The sequence below is a fragment of the Pseudonaja textilis genome, chromosome 15, assembly GCF_049901715.1.
Source record: "Pseudonaja textilis isolate UNSWEBS1 chromosome 15, rPseTex1.2, whole genome shotgun sequence".
In the NCBI taxonomy this organism is placed as follows: Eukaryota; Metazoa; Chordata; class Lepidosauria; order Squamata; family Elapidae; genus Pseudonaja; species Pseudonaja textilis.
This window is the reverse complement of record NC_142004.1, coordinates 9,379,543-9,397,467: the sequence shown is the minus strand read 5'-3', so window position 1 is coordinate 9,397,467 and position 17,925 is coordinate 9,379,543. Positions and strand designations below refer to the sequence as shown.

The window sequence follows — 17,925 nt, the reverse complement described above, 5'->3', positions numbered from 1 at the left end:
AGAAAAGACAACTTAAATCAATCCAAGTACAGAAAAATGACACCAAACAAGAATGATCTCTAAACTTTGGTAACAGACGTAACAACACTCAACAGGGGTCTTCAACCTTGGCAACTTTAAGTCTGGAGGACTTCAACTCCCAGAATTCTCCAGCCAGCTGGGGAATTCTGGGAGCTGAAGTCCACAAAAAGTTGCTAAGGTTGGAGACCCTTGCTCTAAACAATACCCCTCTCTAAATATACAAAAATAACACCACGAACTGAAGGCAAAATAACACCAACTTGTAAAATAGCCTAAAACAGGACAACTTTAAGACTTTTGGACTTCAACTCCCAGAATTCCTCAGCCAGCTCCCAGGAATTCTGGGAGTTGAAGTCCACAAATCTTAAAGTTGCTAAGGTTGGAGACCCCTGGCCTAAAACACTCATACAGGTAGCCCTGGACTTAACAAGTCACAACGGGCCCTGGAAGAAGAGACTTATGGCCGTTTCTCACATTTATGACATGGTCACATGAACAAAATCCAGACACTTGGCAACTGGCACGGACTTATGACGGTTGCCGCCTCCCGGGGTTACGCGATTCCCTGTTTTGAGATCTTCCACCAAGCCAAGTCAATGGGGAAGCCGGATTCGCTTAAGAACCCTGTGACTCACTTAACAATGCAATGATTTGCTTAAGAACTGCAGCAAGAATGGTCGTAAAATGGGGCAAAACTCACTTAACCAATGTCTGAGCAAGAACAATGTTGGCCTCAATGTTGAGAGGATTCTATATCATGAACCTAATACAAACTAACATCCCTGAAATAATGTTCCACTTAATCCTTATCAACACCTTCATATAAATTGTGGTATGTTTGTGGTGCAAAAAGGCACAATTAACCCTTTGGTTCAAAAAAAAAATCTACAATATTCTTTCACTGGAATCCAACGCAGCTTCCTCCTCGCATCCCAAAGTTATTTAATAATGATAATAATAACAAAGGCAAATTTGTAAGCAAGCCAAAAAGTTTCCCGATCTTCTGCTTTTAAAGAAGCCTTCGGGAGTTCTCGGACTTCTTCGGAAGCTTCCGAGTCTCAGGAGCTTCGGCCTTTTTCGGCTCCGTCCGCGGGGTTGGGGGGGAATGTTAAAAAAAAAAAAAAGGAGGAGGAGGGAACGCGCGAGACGCCGCTCCGCCAATGAGAGCCCAACGCAGCCTTTGAACTAATGGTACGAAGGGAGCATGGTGTACCGTCTTCCTCCGAGAGCGGCGGGGGGTGGGGTGGAGGGAAAAATAGTCCCCGGCGCCTCCGCTTTAAAAAGCAAGCCGTGTCACGTGGTACAGGACGCGGAGTGATCCTTCCGGGCGAGGCGGTTTTTCACCGTTGGAGGGAAAAGCCAGCGCCGTTTGAAAATCGTGCTTATTATTAGTTTTTGTTTCGGTTTTTTTTTTTATTCGAAGCTTTCTTTGGTTAGTGTTTGTTTTCATTTATTTTAATTCTGTGAAAACTTCTTGCGACGGTATCGCTCTGGTTATTCCTTTTGATGTTTCCTTTTAAAAAAAAAAATTCCCAATTTCAACTTATTTTATTCGTAATAGTATAAATTTAATTAAGGATTTGTGCTGTGAAACGGGGATGCCAGGAAGGAAGTTGCATGGCGTTAGTAGAGAATTATATATATTTTTTCTAGTGTGTTTCTCGTACAATGAAAAGACGGCTATAAAATAAAATAGCTTCAATTAAACTCAATTTTAAAAAAAATAAGGAGTAAAAATGGAGGGTTTGCAACTTGTGTGTAAAAAATGGAGGGGAGGAAAAAAAATTGAACACATTTGCAAATGAAGAATAATCCACTGCTTTCAAGACTTACGTTTCTATTTTTTAAAAATAGTCTCATAACAGAAAAAAGTAAAAAAAAAACCACTAGTCAAGGAGCAAAAGAGTTTATAATTCTAAAATATAGAAATCACCTTGTTAGTTACTAACAAACTTACTAACACTTGTTATTCTCATTAGGGAGGTTAACATTGTTACTTATTTAACAATTTAGTTAATGGTTCATTAATGAATTAATATCTTAATTCTAGTGGTTTTAAGACTTAACAATAGCCTTATTTTTAAAAAAAATAATAAATGAGCAAATTGTTTTACAATGATGCCTAAAATCTAAAATTCATTAGTTCATTTAATTCAGTGGATCATTGATGACTCAATATTTTAATTATCCTAGTGTTTTCAAGTGTTTCTATAGTCTTTATCATTATGTCATTAATGAGTGGCTTAAATGAATCAAACTAGGTTTATTATATATATATATATATCAAACTAGGTTGATTCAGAATAATCTTAAATTTGGGTATCTATAAATATATCTTTGTAAAAGGTGAGAAAAGTGGGAAACCCACCCCACCTCAACACACACAAATTATGAATTGGGAGGAATACTATAAGCTACTAGTGGTAGTAGTTCCTATTTACTAACAATTTGGGGAAGTTGACATTGTTACTCATTTTGTGTATATTTTTGAAAACAGGCTTACAGCGCAGTGAAGAATTTAAAGTGTCTTTGTAAGGATAGGTCCTATTGAGATAATAAGACTTAACCAATGGGTATATCATACAAATGAAAAGTATTGTTTAAAAAACAGATGAGGTATCCTAGGTGTTTGGGGATGACGGGAGTTTTAGTCCAAAAGGAAGAATGTTGGTTGGAGTGCTCCAGTATTTTGCTTTTGTGTGTCTCTGATTCACATGAGAATTGTGGTATCTGGATTGCAAAAGCCCATAACCCCATTCAACTGGGATTGTTGCATATTTATTTGCTACCCATAATGGGTATCTGGGTTGATGTTCCCAGATTGGCCCACATCAAATCAAACATTTGATACTAGTTTAAATATATGCTAGACTAGTTGGATGCCTGTGCTTTGCTACGAAACTATGTGGTCAGGCTTAATTGGGGGGGAGGAAAATAAGAAGAAAATTTTTTGCCTCTGCCTACCAGCATCCATCGGTATTCATCTGGCTAGTGTCCTGTCAGTGTGTGAGAGAGTTGAGGGCTGTTTGGAACCTGTGTGAGCAGGTAGACAGCAAGGAGCCTGGGCATGGCTTAGCTCAACTGTTCTGTACTAAAGCTCCTTGGTGCTCTGAAACTAAAACTCCTTGTGTTTTGCATTTAGAACAGATTTCTTTTCAGGTGGGGAGGGGGAGTAGAGTTCCTTAGCATCAGAGCATGTTAAGAATAATAATATGGAAAATACTAATGCTCTGGTGGTCATTTTGAAAAATCTTTTCTTAGTGAGCCTCTGGAAGCCAAGAGGAACCCACGTGCCAAATTTCAAGTTTGCAGGCTTTATGTTTCTGGAGATTTTGTGATGATGCGTGAGGTGGTATTTCATATATATGTGTGTGTGTGTATGTATATATATGCATATATATGTAGATAGATAGATAGATAGATAGATAGATAGATAGATAGATAGATAGATAGATAAAGTCCAGCTTGAACAATGGGAGTCTCTCCTAGAGGTTTGCAGCTTCAAAAACCCACCTTGGAATTTTAGCTTGCACAAAATCTACTTTGGACCTTGCTGGGTTCATTCTGAAATCCTGTGGATTAGTTGGGGCTTGCAGTTATCAGTAAGGGAACCATAAGCCAGGATGTGCTTCAAATCCTGGCTTATACTTCTGTGCTAAAGGGGACATCTTTTAAAAAACACGGGGAAGGTTCCTCTGATGTACTAATTAAACTCATTGCCGGAAAAGATGCACTGGAAATGGGTTCAGTTTAAAGCAGGCTGTATTTTTTTTTAACCCTGGAAATGTGAAAAAGAATGAAAATGACATGTTTGTCTGCCATTACAGCTCATTCAGTGAGACAATGACTGGGAGAGCAAGAGCGAGGTCTCGGGCGAGGGGGCGAGCTCGTGGTCAAGAAACAACGCTCTCTACAGTGGGACCAGCTCCTGTAAGTTTAAAAAAATGACATTTTAAAAACCTTTTTAAAAAGGACGGGTGCTCCTCTGATCACCGATATCCTAGAAGCCCCAGCTAGCCTGTTCAGTGGAATGATAAGAATTATAATTCTGGTTTTCCAGGGTCAGCCTTGGCCTCTGGTCCGTGATATTTACCATAATGTGGTTTGTCTTTCGATATTGAGCAGCCTCCTTTTAAACCAGCGTTGCCTCCTCTAGGTTTCTGCGCCTGGATACAGCTCAGTAACTCCCCAGCAGCCTCCAGTGCTGCAGGCTGAAGCAGGAAATGGAGCTAAGGCTGGATATGGCCCACAAGTGGGACCCCCGGTTTTGAAATCGAAATCGGAAGGTAGGATTGGGCGCTCAAAGACAGATATCCTCTCCGCGTTCCTGGAGTCGAACCAAAGTTTGAACGTACATTGGTGAAATAGAAATAAAGTGGGGGTGCAGCTGTTATTTTGGCCTGCTGCCTTTCTGTGGGTTGAATTCCTGGAGCGCTGTATATATTCATCCTGGAGTCTTAGCCATTATGCACTGCCTGCTTTGGTAACGAAACGGGAAAACAGCCAGACTCAAAGAGCACCAAGGACCCCAAGTCGTCCTCCTTCTCCCCCTCTGCAAAGCCCGCTCCCTTCTAGCACTGATGACATTACCAAGTTGGGTGATGAAGTATCTGCAAGAAAACTACCAAGCTCAGAGAGCGCCAAGGACCCCACAGTTCGACCCCAAGCTACAACTATTCTATCAATCTTAACACATTTTTTTTTTTTTAGAAAACCCCTGATCTGGTAGGAGTCACATACCCCTCCTTTCAGTGATGGTAATCTTAGAAATGATTTGTTGATCTCTTTATTAATGCCTCCCTATAAGAAGCAGCTGTAGGAGCTGACCTAACTAACCATGAAATTGATATGGTGCTTTCTCTCTGGGTTGCTAAGAGGCAAGTCTTGTGATCCAGTTGATCGGGGTTTCTTACTTCTATGTCATCCCCAGTGGGTCATTTTAGGTCATCTTTAGCAGCAGCAGCCCACTTGCCCAATAGCGTTCAGGAGGCAGGTTGTCCAGAATTAACCACAAAGGCAGATTATGACTGATATTTTTTTTTTTTGTCCTCTACTTTATAGAACTTAAGATTTCAGCAGGCTTTCAAGAAATGAGTTTGGGAGAACGAGGTGGACGCCGCAGAGACTACCATGATCTTGGTGTAAACACCCGTCACTTAATGGAACATGTCAGAGAATCCAAAACAGGTACTATACAGGATTCTTAGGAAAAGTTCCCATTTTTCTCTTGAGCGCTTTTTCTGTCACCCTTCCAGCCCCTTCCAGTTGTAGCAACATCCAACAATATGTTAATCCTCCGTGAAGAAACGCAGGTGTCCCGCACTTGGTAGTTGATGTGGTGCTAGCGCTTTTACTGTTGATGGATGGAACGTACGCCAGTCAGTGGCAGAGCTGTTGAAAATGCTTGTTTAATAAATGCTTGTTAAAGAGCGGTTGATGGAATTGGGTCTGTGTAGTGGCATGAAAAGAAGGACTAGGGATGACGTGATACCAGTCTTCCCATATCTAAGGGGCTGCCCCCCAAAAAGAGAGGGTCAATCTATTCTCCAAAGCACCTGAGGGGAAGACAAGGAGTAACAGAAGATGATCAGAGATCCAACTTGGAATTTAGAACAAATTTCCTGACAGTCAGAACAATTAACCTGTGGAACAGAAGTTGCCTTCAGAAGTTGTGGGTGCTCCATCACTGGAGGCTTTTAAGAAGAGAACGGACAGCCACTTGTCTGAAGTGGGATAGGCTTTCCTATCTTGAGCAGGGGTTAGAGGACCTCCAAGGTCCCTTCCAATTCTGTTCTATTCTGTTCTGATAATAAATGGCTAACAGATGGGTACCTTTCCACAGGTGTATCGGGGAATTTAATCAGATTGAGCACCAACCACTTCCGGCTGTCGTCTCGCCCGCAATGGGCTTTGTACCAGTACCACATTGACTACAACCCACAGATGGAAGCCCGTCGTCTTCGGGCAGCCTTGCTGTTCCAACACGAGAACTTGATTGGCAAGACGCATGCTTTCGATGGGTCCATTTTGTTCTTACCCAAGAAGTTGGAAAACAAGGTACCGGCGATATTCAGTCATAGTCTGAATAGCTCAGATACAGCCTCGGTTGGCTGTGGCAATTTAGAATTATGGAAATCGAGTCCTTGAGGTTGAGCAATAGCCCTTTGACTTATGTACCACTTCACAGTAGTTTCCAGCCCTCTCTTAAGCGGTTTAAAGAGTCAGCCTCTTGCCCTCAACGATCTGGGTCCTCATTTTACCCACCTTGGAAGGATGGAAGGCTGAGTCAACCTGGAGCCGGTCAGGATTGAATTGCTGGCAGTGGGCAGAATTTTAGCCTGCAATACTGCATTTTAGCCACTGTGCTTGTGGCATCAGCGATGGGCATTGCACATAGAATGAGAAGCATTTAGAAATCACGAAGTCTTGTCCATTTCTTGATTCTAGTCAGTTTTTCTTAAGGCTTCTGGAGGTTAAAATCATCCCATCCTAAAAATAATTATTGGTGATTCTCTTAGGTTACAGAGGTGTTAAGCCAGACACGGCAGGGAGAGACTGTGAAGATCACCATCACATTAACCAATGAACTTCCATCGACTTCGCCAACATGCCTACAATTCTACAACATTATTTTTAGAAGGTTAGCCTTTGCTGCATACACATTTTATTTTTATTTAATTTTTTTTTTTGAGAGAGAGAGCTGGGATTACTAGGATCTGTGCATTAGAGAGTCAGGACATATTTTTTTTTAAAGTATGAGAAATTAATTATATTTCTACTAGACAATTTGTAGAATTCATTAATGTGGGGAAGGGTCTGCAAAGATTTTGGTTTTCACTTTTTTTTTTTTTTTTTTTTTTTTTTTTGCGGGGAAGGGAAGAGCTCAATTCGAGTTATTGCAATTGGTCCAGACAAGCTTTTCTAGTTTTGACCCATTTTCGCTATTGCTGCTCTCATTCATCATCCTGGCTAATTGGAAGGTCTTTGTGATGGGCATGGAATTTGTTGATCAATCACCTGGAACAAGTGGCTTAGCTCAAATTTGAGTGTGATTTCTCACCCAGCAGGGGAATTATTGTTTAGGAAGCCAGAAATCATAATTACGATGATTTCTTCTCCAACTGGACTAAAAAAAAGTTTTGTGGGAGAAGAGAAAAAAAATAAAACGTCCATTGCCCAAAATCGGACTCTTTCCTTCTAAGATCCCTATGTATAACGTTACTTTCCCATTTCTGTTCTTTCTCAGATTGTTGAAAATCATGAACTTGCAGCAGATTGGGCGTAATTACTACAACCCAGGTGACCCGATCAATATTCCTAAGCACAGGTAATAAAACTGGAAATGCCTTTATGATCACAACTGGGACCAGAATCAATCCATTGCTTACTTCTTTTGGAAGCTTCTAGATACATTCTGCCTCTCCTAACAAAAGATGAGCGTTTCGTTCTGCCTTAGATGTTTATTTGATGCCTGTAGCGTTTTTGTATGTAAAGATCTGGGATTACAAACCCAAGCAAGCTGGTTTTCCTTAGCGCGACTTGAAATAATCCATTTTAAGGGGGGATCAGCCTGACCCATGGACCTTGGTTTTGAAAGCCAACCGACCACCCACCTAAAACGGGTTTCTCTATTGGAGCTGCAGATCCCTTGCAGAACTTGTTTGCGACGGGAGAGGAGTTGCTCCCTGTCGGTTTAAAAGAGAGCAAGTGGTTGTCCAGAGTGAACTACTGAATTTTTTTTTTTTTTTGGTCTTTGATAGGCTGATGATTTGGCCTGGCTTCACCACATCCATTCTGCAGTACGAGACCAGCATCATGCTTTGCACAGATGTGAGCCACAAAGTCCTCCGAAGCGAGACCGTCCTGGATTTTATGTACACCTTGTATGATCAAGTTGGAGAACAGCGATTCCGAGAATTATGCACAAAGGAACTCATCGGTGTGATTGTCCTTACCCGGTAAACTCGGCTTATTTTGATTTTAATGGTGCAGATCAAAGCCTTTTGCTTTCCCAGCTAGTCCCTGACTTACCACCACGGTGCGGGGTGGGGTGGGGGGTGGAATCAACCGTTCCACTGCTATGCGAGAGGTGGTCATTAGGTTTCAGGCAGGCACTGCCGTTGTTAAGTGGATCACATGGTCCTTAAGCAAATCCAGCTTCCCCTGTTGACTCGGCTCATCAGAAGCCGGTTGAGGAGATCCCAAATGGCAATTCCCCCCCCCCCACCAAACCCTGGGAGGCTACAAGCAGAGTCCTTAAGAGAAATTAAGATTGAGATTAAGATTTAAGGTGATTTTAAGATTAACGAAGCCTTTCAACCTTTGCCCAGGTATAACAACAAAACGTACCGGGTAGACGATATTGATTGGGAATCAAGTCCTAAGGATTCCTTCAAAAAATCTGATGGAACCGAGATCAGCTTTGTGGATTACTACAAGATGGTACGGAGTTTTGGTGGGAATGAAAAGGACCCTGGTTGATTGTAGGTTCTCCCCTCCGTTTAAGTCAATCGGATCTATAATGCAATGCTAAGGCTAGATTTTGATCAGTAAAAGACATTGATCAGCACGTGGATACGTGTAATTCAAAATGGCCTCTGGGACATTTAGTATGTGCAATGGCTCTGCAAGCCTCTTTGTTCCATTACCCGTTGTTCGTATAATTGTTGAAATTTAATTGCAAGGCTAAGCCTCCAGCCACACACACAAAAAGGGGGGCTTTAAAAACTAATTGCTCTTCCCCTCCCAATAATCTTGCATTGTGATCTAATTACAAAGGGGTCCCAGAATTAAAAGAGGGACCTTGATCAATTGCATATTGACGAAACACAGAGTCGACTTTCCCAAAGCTATTTTCCTTTGCAATTTACAAAAATTGCCTCCCCGTCTCACGAAGCTGATTCTGCCTTACGTAGTTTAAGACTTGCAAAAAGGAAGCCTCTTTCCGCGTTCGGTGTGTCGGATTCAAACAACGTTTCTGCTCTTTAAAACAGCAATACACCCAAGAAATCACCGACTTGAACCAACCCGTTTTGATTAGCCAGCCAAAGAGGACGAGAGGCCCTTCCGGTACCTTGGCAGGACCAGTAATACTCATCCCTGAACTCTGCTATCTTACAGGTCTGGTTGTTCGAAAATAGCCTTACTTCTCCAGTAGTGGGTATTTAATCAACGGAATGGCTTGCCTGCTGGAGTTGCGGTGCTCCACGGCTGGAGGTTTTTCAAGAAGAGATCTTGAACAGTGTCGAGGATGGCCTAAAGTGAGCAGGGGGTTGGGCTAGAAGATCTCTAAGGTCCCTTCCAGCTTCAGGATTCTACGATCCACCTTCTGATTTGGAAACGAGGCAGTTTCTTTTTTTTACCTAATGTAACACTGAGAATTATCTAGCGAAAACGATTGTTATACCTCCAGCTGCCGTGACAATTATAAGGGGGATGTTTTTAACTTTTAGATTAATTCGTTTTGGGGGATAATAAATGAGTTGGGTGTGAGTGCTGGCTTTTATTGATTTTATTGTATGGTGTCTCCCTCCACTTGGTCCTTTTTCCTCTTTGTAGGCCTGACTAATAAGATGCGAAGTGATTTTAACGTAATGAAAGATCTGTCTGTTCACACAAGGCTTGCGCCCGAACAAAGAATGCGTGAAGTTGGACGGCTTATCAGTTACATTAATAAGTAGGTTGCTGGAATTCCCTCCCCCCCCCAAAAGGGGGGGGCAACTTCAATTCTGGGAATTGAAGTCCACAGGCTGACCATGTTGTGCACCCCTGATCTACGAGCTCTATTTTTATTTTTGCAGAGATGACAACGTTCAGAAAGAGCTACGCGATTGGGGGCTAAGCTTTGAATCTAAACTGCTTTCCTTTTCGGGGCGAGTGGTCCAATCTGAAAAAATTCGTCAGGGAGGGAAAGCGGTAGGCAACTTTTCCTTCCTCAAGTGGGTTAAAACAACCCCCCCACCCCAAAATAAAATCTGAGCAGGCTAAATTAGATGAAAGAAAAAGAAGAGAAAAGAGAGACATGGCCAATTCGTTAAGTGCTGAACTCCGAGTGCTTCCTTTCAGTTTGACTACAACCCGCAGCTTGCAGACTGGTCCAGGGAAACAAGAGGTGCTCCCCTCACCAGTGTAAAACCCCTGGAAAACTGGCTGCTGATCTACACCCGCCGGAATTACGACGCCGCTAATATTCTGGTCCAAAACCTTTTCAAAGTCACACCCGCAATGGGCATAAGAATGAACAAAGCCATCATGTAAGTACCGCCAAGACCCTTGTTCTTGGCAGGGACAGGGAGGGGGCTTCTGAATTTAAAGTTGCCAATTTAAACCACGACTCAGTTTCCCCGCTGGGAATTCCCAGGTGAAGCTACTACTCGAAAAGGAATGCAGTATTTTGAAGGTGGGGTTTGTAACATTGCCCAGAACAGCCAGGTTAGCGGATATCAGAGAGAGAGAGAGAGACAGAAAAAGAGATAGAGTAGATAGACAGTTCTCAACCTGCAACCATTCGTTTAATGACCATTTGAAATTATAGCTCTATTCAAAAAAAGTATCCTGCAACCAGTCCTTGCACTTAGAACTGTTGCAGCATCCACACAATCACGGGATCAAAATTTGGGTTCTTGGCAGCTGGCAAGTATTTATGGTTGCAGTGTCCCAGGGTCACCTGAGCACCATTGGAAACCTTTCCAGCCAGTTTCCACCAGTGGAAGGAAGCCGGATTCATTTAGCAGCAAAACCATGTTGTAACATCGGGCACGTCTCCTCACTTAAACGACCACCTCACTTAATGATAAGATGTTCTAGTCCCGGCTGAGGTCAAAAGTCGAGGATTTACCTGTAGGGCATCAGTTGGCACCAAGTACAGTATTTCTACTGTACAGTATTTTTCAACCTGGACAACTTTTAAGATTTGGTGGATTTGAGTCCTCACATTTTCAAGTTATCCAGGTGGAGAAATACCCATTTATGCAGTTAGCGGTAAAAGAGATGACATCTTTCTTTGTAGGGTTGAAGTTGATGACAGAACAGAGGCGTACCTGAGAATCTTAAAGCAGAAGATTACCTCCGATACTCAGATGGTATGTCCAGTGTGATCCCATGAACTGCAATGTCATGGTTTGTCTGATTAAATACAGGATGCAGGGAACCACGGGTTTGCTCTGGTTTAAACCTTTGGGATTAAGTGATTAAACACCCTCTGGAGCTTTGCTTCTGGGAATTAATGGGGCAGCAACCCTGCCAGATCCCATTTTTATCAGTTGATATCTCATGCCAAGATCCGGATTAAATACATCAAAGATGGTTGGAAAATGGCCTAGGGGGCAAGTCCTCTAGAAAGCTTATAAACAGTCTTACGAAGCCTGCAGAAATCAAAACTTTGTTCTTTACTTAAATGCTTTTAGGCTAACGTTCTCTAACTGGACCATCTAAATTGCCTTTGAGTGTCTTTGGAAAGATGGAAATATAGGACTGCGAGGGTCATCGAGAGCACTCCAGATTTACCACTGTGTAAAAGGCAAAAGGCGATGCTGGCTGTTCCAGGGTAGCTCTGCTAATGTAGCCTACGATGCGATTCCCAACAAGCTATAGAACTCTTGAGGTTTTCAGGATGCACTGACTGTCTTTGCTTCTTCAAGGTGGTGTGTATCCTGTCCAGTAACCGTAAAGACAAATACGACGCAATCAAGAAATACTTGTGTACTGATTGTCCCACACCCAGCCAGTGTGTTCTGGCTCGCACCTTGAGCAAGCAGCAAACAGTCATGGCCATAGCCACCAAAATCGCCTTACAGATGAACTGTAAAATGGGGGGAGAACTCTGGAGCGTTGAAATCCCAGTAAGTAGCTTTTATATTTTATTTTATTTTATTTTTCTTTCTCTCTTTCCAGGAGCGTTTAGCTTAGCAGCCCTGTAAGAAACCCACGTGAGAGTTAAAACATAACTTAGCTTGTTTGGGGGATGTCTTGTGTTTTGTTCCAGTTCACTGACAATCTGTCTTTGACTCAAGAATCAATTAATATCTCATCTTTATTTTTGCAAGTAACTTGAGGTGGCGAACAGATCGTCTCTTCTCTTCTCTTTTCCCCACAACAACCATGCTGAGGTGGGTTGGGCTGAGAGAGACAGAGAGTGGCCCAAAGTCACCCAGCTGGCTTTCATGCCCAAGGAGGGACTGGAGCTCCCAGACTCCTGGTGATTGGCCCAAAGTCACCCAGCTGGCTTTCGTACCTAAGGCGGGACTGGAACTCCCAGACTCCTGGTGATTGGCCCAAAGTCACCCAGCTGGCTTTCATGCCCAAGAAGGGACTGGAGCTCCCAGACTCCTGGTTATTGGCCCAAAGTCACCCAGCTGGCTTTCATGCCCAAGGAGGGACTGGAGCTCTCAGACTCCTGGTGATTGGCCCAAAGTCACCCAGCTGGCTTTCATACCTAAGGTGGGACTGGAACTCCCAGACTCCTGGTGATTGGCCCAAAGTCACCCAGCTGGCTTTCATGCCCGAGGCGGGATTTTCTAGCCTGGTGCCTTAGCCACTAGGCCAAACTGGCTCTCTCATGACAATAATTCTCCAATATTCCAGATGAAGCAGCTCATGATCGTGGGCATCGACTGTTACCATGACATTTCGGCTGGACGGCGATCAGTGGCAGCATTTGTTGCAAGCTTGAATCATGGAATGACCCGGTAGGATTATTAGACCTTTTCAAGAGCTACACATCTTTTAGGAAAACTCATATGTGGCTATGTTGCCATTCAGGGATTGCTTTGCTGTTTCGGGCAATCTTCAAGTTGCCACTTATCATTTAACGGCCATTTGGAATGAAAAGTGTCCCCAGAAAGGGTGCTTGGCAACCTACAAAGCCCTCCCCAACTGTTGCAAAATGTCCTCCCTCCTCCTCTGCTATCACATGGCCCTATTTGGACACTGGTTCACATTTATGACCGGTTGTAGCATCCTTTGGTCGCATTAACTGATTCGCGACAATTTTCAGGAGAACACCAGGAGGGTCTGTGACAATTCGCCACAGCCAACTCGCTGTGGGACAGTATTAAAGAAACGGTGGAATAGAATAGAATTATTGAAGAAAGGATGCAAAAGGAGGGACAGAATGAAAAAAATGAAAACATTTTTATTTTATTTTATTTTATTATTTTAAATAATTAAATTGAATTGTTAAATTGTCCCAGGGTGATTTGGCTGCTAGTGAGTTGTCCCATTCCATGCCAAGGAGACTATGGCATATCGGACTTATGACTAGTTGATTCTGACTTAACAACCAGATTATTTGCTCAATAACCACTGTAAAATCAAATCCAGTCACGTCTGTGCTTCACCTTATGGCTAAAATTCCGGTCCCAATTTTGGCTGTAAGTCAGGGACTTCCTGTATTGTCATTGGCAGCAGGGTCAGGAAGTCTCTGGGGGTCTGAGCCTTTTTGCTTTCTCTTGGCAGTTGGTATTCACGCTGTGTGCTTCAAGATCGTGGGCAAGAAATTGTGGATGGACTCAAAGTGTGCCTACAAGGTAAAATAGCCTCAACAAAGTGTCATTGTTTTAGAGCTTTACTCAAGAAATGACAGTCCTATATTTGAAATATAATCTTGATAAAAGAAGCTAGCTTCTTTGTGTTCTAGGGAGGGTAAGGCTGACCTCTTTGTTTGGGGTAGGGAATCCGGTTTAATTTTTGTAAATTGCTTCCCCCGTCTTTCCTTAGCGGCACTCAGGACTTGGTATTCCTACAACGAACACATGCCTACCCGTATCATCGTGTATCGCGATGGTGTCGGTGACGGTCAGTTAAAAACCTTGGTGAGCTATGAAATCCCACAATTCTTGGAGTGCTTGAAAACAGTTGGATCTGACTATCGGTAAGTTGGGGGCCTGACCAAGTTTCCTGGGAGGAAAAGGGCTTGGTTGGGTAGACCATACTCCAAAGGGCAGTTTACTTCAACCCTTATAAGGCCCTTTGTAAACTTGCATGGCTGTAATTTCTTGAAGCAAAAGGATCTCTAGAATAAATGTGATATGGCGGCAGGGCTGGACTGTCAGGTATATAAGGCAGCACAATGCAGGCACTGTGAATGAAACAGCCATATCAAGGCTTATTTTGATTCAATTTTCTGAGTTGCTCACACTGGAAATGACTTTGAGCAACATTAGGGACAGCCAAAGAAATAGAAATAATTTTTTAAAATTACAGAAACATTACACTTCGGCATATAAACCTTTCTTGGCTACAATAGTTGCTGATACCAAATCAGCGTATTTGTGATTCTGTATATCTTTTTTTGGCTTGTTTGCACGGGCAATTTTATGCACAGCTTTCCTTGTTGCACATTTTAATTTTCCGAGAATTAGCAGAGGATGATGGGTTAAAAGAAGGGAAGTCACATTTAATTTCTGTCTGTCTCTTGAGAAATGTTGAGCACTTTAAGCAAACTAACCCTTGCTATGCAATCTTCTGAAGTCCCAAACTGACAGTGATCGTGGTAAAGAAACGTGTGAACAGCAGATTCTTTGCTGAAATTGAAGGAAAGCTACAGAATCCACCACCTGGCACAGTTATTGACTTGGAAGTTACCAGACCAGAGTGGTAAGTCAACTGCTGAGTTCAAGGGGAAAATGTACAGACGCTCAAAAACAGGAAGTTGAGAGATTTCTATTCTTGGTGGGGAGTGGTTTCTAATATCTAAGAGGGTCCTCCAAAGATGGTGGGGGGGGGTCAGGCTGTTTTCCAAAGCACCGGAAGGCAGGACAAGAAACCATGGATGGAAACTAATCAGGGAGAGAAGCAACCTGGAATTAAGGAGAAATTTTCTGACAGTGAGAACAACTAATCAGTTGAACAGCTTGTCTTTAGAAGTTGTGAATGCTCCACCACTGGAGGCTTTTAAGAAGAGACCAGACAACCATTTGTCTGAAATGGTGTTGGGTCTCAGGCTTGAGCAAGGGGGTTGGAGCAGACGATTGCCAAGGTCCCTTCCAACTCTGTTATTCACCGAGGAAGGAATTGACTATTTTCCATTCTTCAAACCTGACTAGAATTCTTATTTCAAAACCATCTTGATTCTTCCTCATCATACTTATACCAAAGGGCATCAAGATAGGGGCAGCCTTGAGTTTCTTTCTCCTTCCTTCTGGAGTTAGGTTGATATTCTCCAACAGTTGTTGAATACCGTCTTCATGGTATTCCTCTACACCAGTTTTCAATGGAAGATAACATTTTTGGTGTGAGATAAGACGAAGCAAAAGGAGAAGAAAATAGTGGGGTTGTTTGTTTGTTTTTGTCTCATAGTTCCTTGTGAGATCCAGGATGCAGAAAGAAAGAACACTAGCCTAGGACAGGGTCAGTTCCTTAGAGAAGTTAAACCCAGTGATGGACAAGCAATGTAGACACCAGGTGACAACTGTTGACATAACAATTTAAAATAATGGGAAGTTTTTTACCTTGAAATCTACCCAAGGACTTCCCATTAGCCATTGAAGAGAGATGCTCTGAGCGCAGATTAGGCTGGTCCAAGACCATCCCTGAATGGGATCTTCTGATCTCCAGGAGGATGAAGTTCTCCAAGCTTGAACGTATCTCAAGGCTGCTTTGATCTGTTTCTCACCCTAGGTACGATTTCTTCATTGTGAGTCAGTCTGTGAAAAGTGGCACAGTTGCACCCACCCATTACAACGTAATCTACGACAGCAGCGCGCTGAAGCCTGACTACATGCAGAGGCTAACATATAAGCTGTGTCACATGTACTACAATTGGCCGGTAAGTAGTCACTTGCCCTTTAGTGGGCCTTCCATGGTTACTTTAGACCGGCACCAGTTGAGCTGTAGGCTTCTTACTAACCCCAATATTAAATGGAGGAAACTACCTATATCTTATTCCAGTCCTTCCTTTTGTTGCCCAAGAGCTGCGTATTGAATCTGGATAGGGAACGGATTCTATCAACCTGAATGAACAGGAAAGGCGAGAAAAAAACAAATACAGTGGTAGTTTTAGCCTTAGAAAATTCCCTAAATGTCTGCAAGTTGGACTAAGTCAGTAAAGTTACAAAAATGTAACTGGACCAACAACGAAGTGGTTGCATTTAGATATTGTTACGCTCTGCAGCCCAGCAATGTCCATACCAACACTTCCAACGTTGCTGTAGGTGAGCCTGCCTCCCATCAACTTCAGAAGTAGTTTTTGACGGTCCCCAACCCATCTGCAGTTGTCTTCTTTATTACCTGTAGCCTCACGTCCGTTTTTCTGGGTTTGAATGAGACGAATCACGGGATGCCTCTTTGAGAAATCTTAAAATGATCTCCTAAGCCTGTAGGAGTGACTATATTTTAAAAAGTCCATTTAGTGTATCTAGATTGTGTCTTCTTGCTGGATCTGCCCCTGTTGAATTTTTATTCCATTTTTTTTTCTGCTTAAAACGTCAAAGGAGGTGAAATTTCATTCATTCCTAAAGTCATAGGCCTGTTCAACCACTCTTGAAAGTGTATCCTAAAAACGGAATTCCTTCCTTGGTCCAAAAGCATCAAGGCTGAGTGTTTGTTGTGTCCCAGAATATGGCTGTTACCTTAAAAATGAGGTTTTGTGTCTCTTCCTTTCTCTGCAGGGAGTCATTCGGGTGCCAGCTCCTTGCCAGTATGCCCATAAACTGGCTTTCCTCGTAGGGCAAAGTATCCACAGAGAGCCAAATTTAACCCTTGCGGAGAAACTTTATTATCTGTGAGTCTACAAGAGGAGGTGGTATAATGGAATGGAAAGGGAATTTGGACCAGAGAGAGTTCTTTTGTTAGAAAAAAAATCCCCCCAAAGAAGTACCTTAAAACTCGATTGAGTAGATATTTGGTGCTGTTGTATTACACACATCAGTGATAAATATGTCAAGATTATCTTTTTTTATTATATTATTATCATCATCATCATTTGTGCCTGTATATGACTTGGTTAAGTTTTTCATCCAGATCAATTTTTACTGGAGCATGTTACTGTTTTGTTGCCAAAATAGTGGTTTCGTCAGCAGAGGCTGGGTGTTACGAATAAAGTTAATGTCAGCAAAGCTTGTGTCGGAATCTGTTTTTCAAAGTGTGGTACCGTAAGGTGTTTTGCTCGGAGAATAAGGGGACCGTGAAGTAGACAACCTGCCTTGTCACCCTTGCTGTGTTTTTTTTTCCTGTGGCCAGAAAAGTTGTATAATAGGGCAAGAGTCATTCAACAAATTTCTCACTTGGCAACATAAATTTGGGAGTCGTAAATTGAGGACTCTAGTCACTGTGTGCAAAGTCTTGTTCCTTTTAGCTAAATTGTACCCCCCAAAAAAGATTCAAAGACACACAAAACAAGTTTACTATGTACTTTAAAATCCTCGCTGTAATTATTTGCATGTAAGAAGTAGGCTAAAATTAAACCTAGTTTCATAGACTAAAGGGAGATTTTGGCCACGGCAAACCATTTGATTAAACTATGTTTAGCCAACATGTCTGAATTAGCTTACACATAGCTAATTGGTTAATTCAGGAGCCACACCCTTCTACAAAATATCAAATTTATTTATATAAAATAATTTACACATTAACAACTGTACACATGCACAGTTGCACACGCCCACACAATACTTTGAACCACAAGTTTAGGCCATTTTTTTTTTCCTTTACATAAATCCAGCACACTATTATTTTACAAGAATTTACATTATATTTCTTTGAAGACACAATGGGGAAAAAGCTTTGATCATCCATATTACAAACCTTCCATCAATTATAAAACAAAGGCAGTCTGAAAAGTATGTATAAACAGTAAAAAGAATATACAAATGGTTACAAAAGTCTTAAACAGCCAAATCTTTTTTTTTTCAATTCCACGTACACAATGGTTGTGCGACTCCATCTTTCATCTCCAGTCACAAGAAG

At 42.2% G+C, this 17,925-nt stretch overlaps 1 protein-coding gene across 1 annotated transcript; it reads left to right on the top strand.

Moving 5' to 3' along the window:
- The first annotated feature begins 1,328 nt into the window (after nt 1-1,328).
- PIWIL1 (piwi like RNA-mediated gene silencing 1) lies at nt 1,329-17,075 on the top strand. The gene is made up of 21 exons (XM_026716234.2): nt 1,329-1,453; nt 3,849-3,951; nt 4,178-4,307; nt 5,083-5,208; nt 5,864-6,078; nt 6,540-6,661; nt 7,268-7,348; nt 7,782-7,979; nt 8,352-8,463; nt 9,015-9,141; nt 9,580-9,697; nt 9,822-9,936; nt 10,087-10,274; nt 11,030-11,102; nt 11,661-11,861; nt 12,604-12,707; nt 13,477-13,547; nt 13,738-13,891; nt 14,491-14,616; nt 15,640-15,787; nt 16,629-17,075. Exons 2-21 carry the CDS (start codon nt 3,865-3,867, stop codon nt 16,743-16,745), a joined length of 2,613 nt encoding a protein of 870 aa, XP_026572019.1. The 5' UTR covers nt 1,329-1,453; nt 3,849-3,864; the 3' UTR covers nt 16,746-17,075.
- Nucleotides 17,076-17,925: the final 850 nt, after the last annotated feature.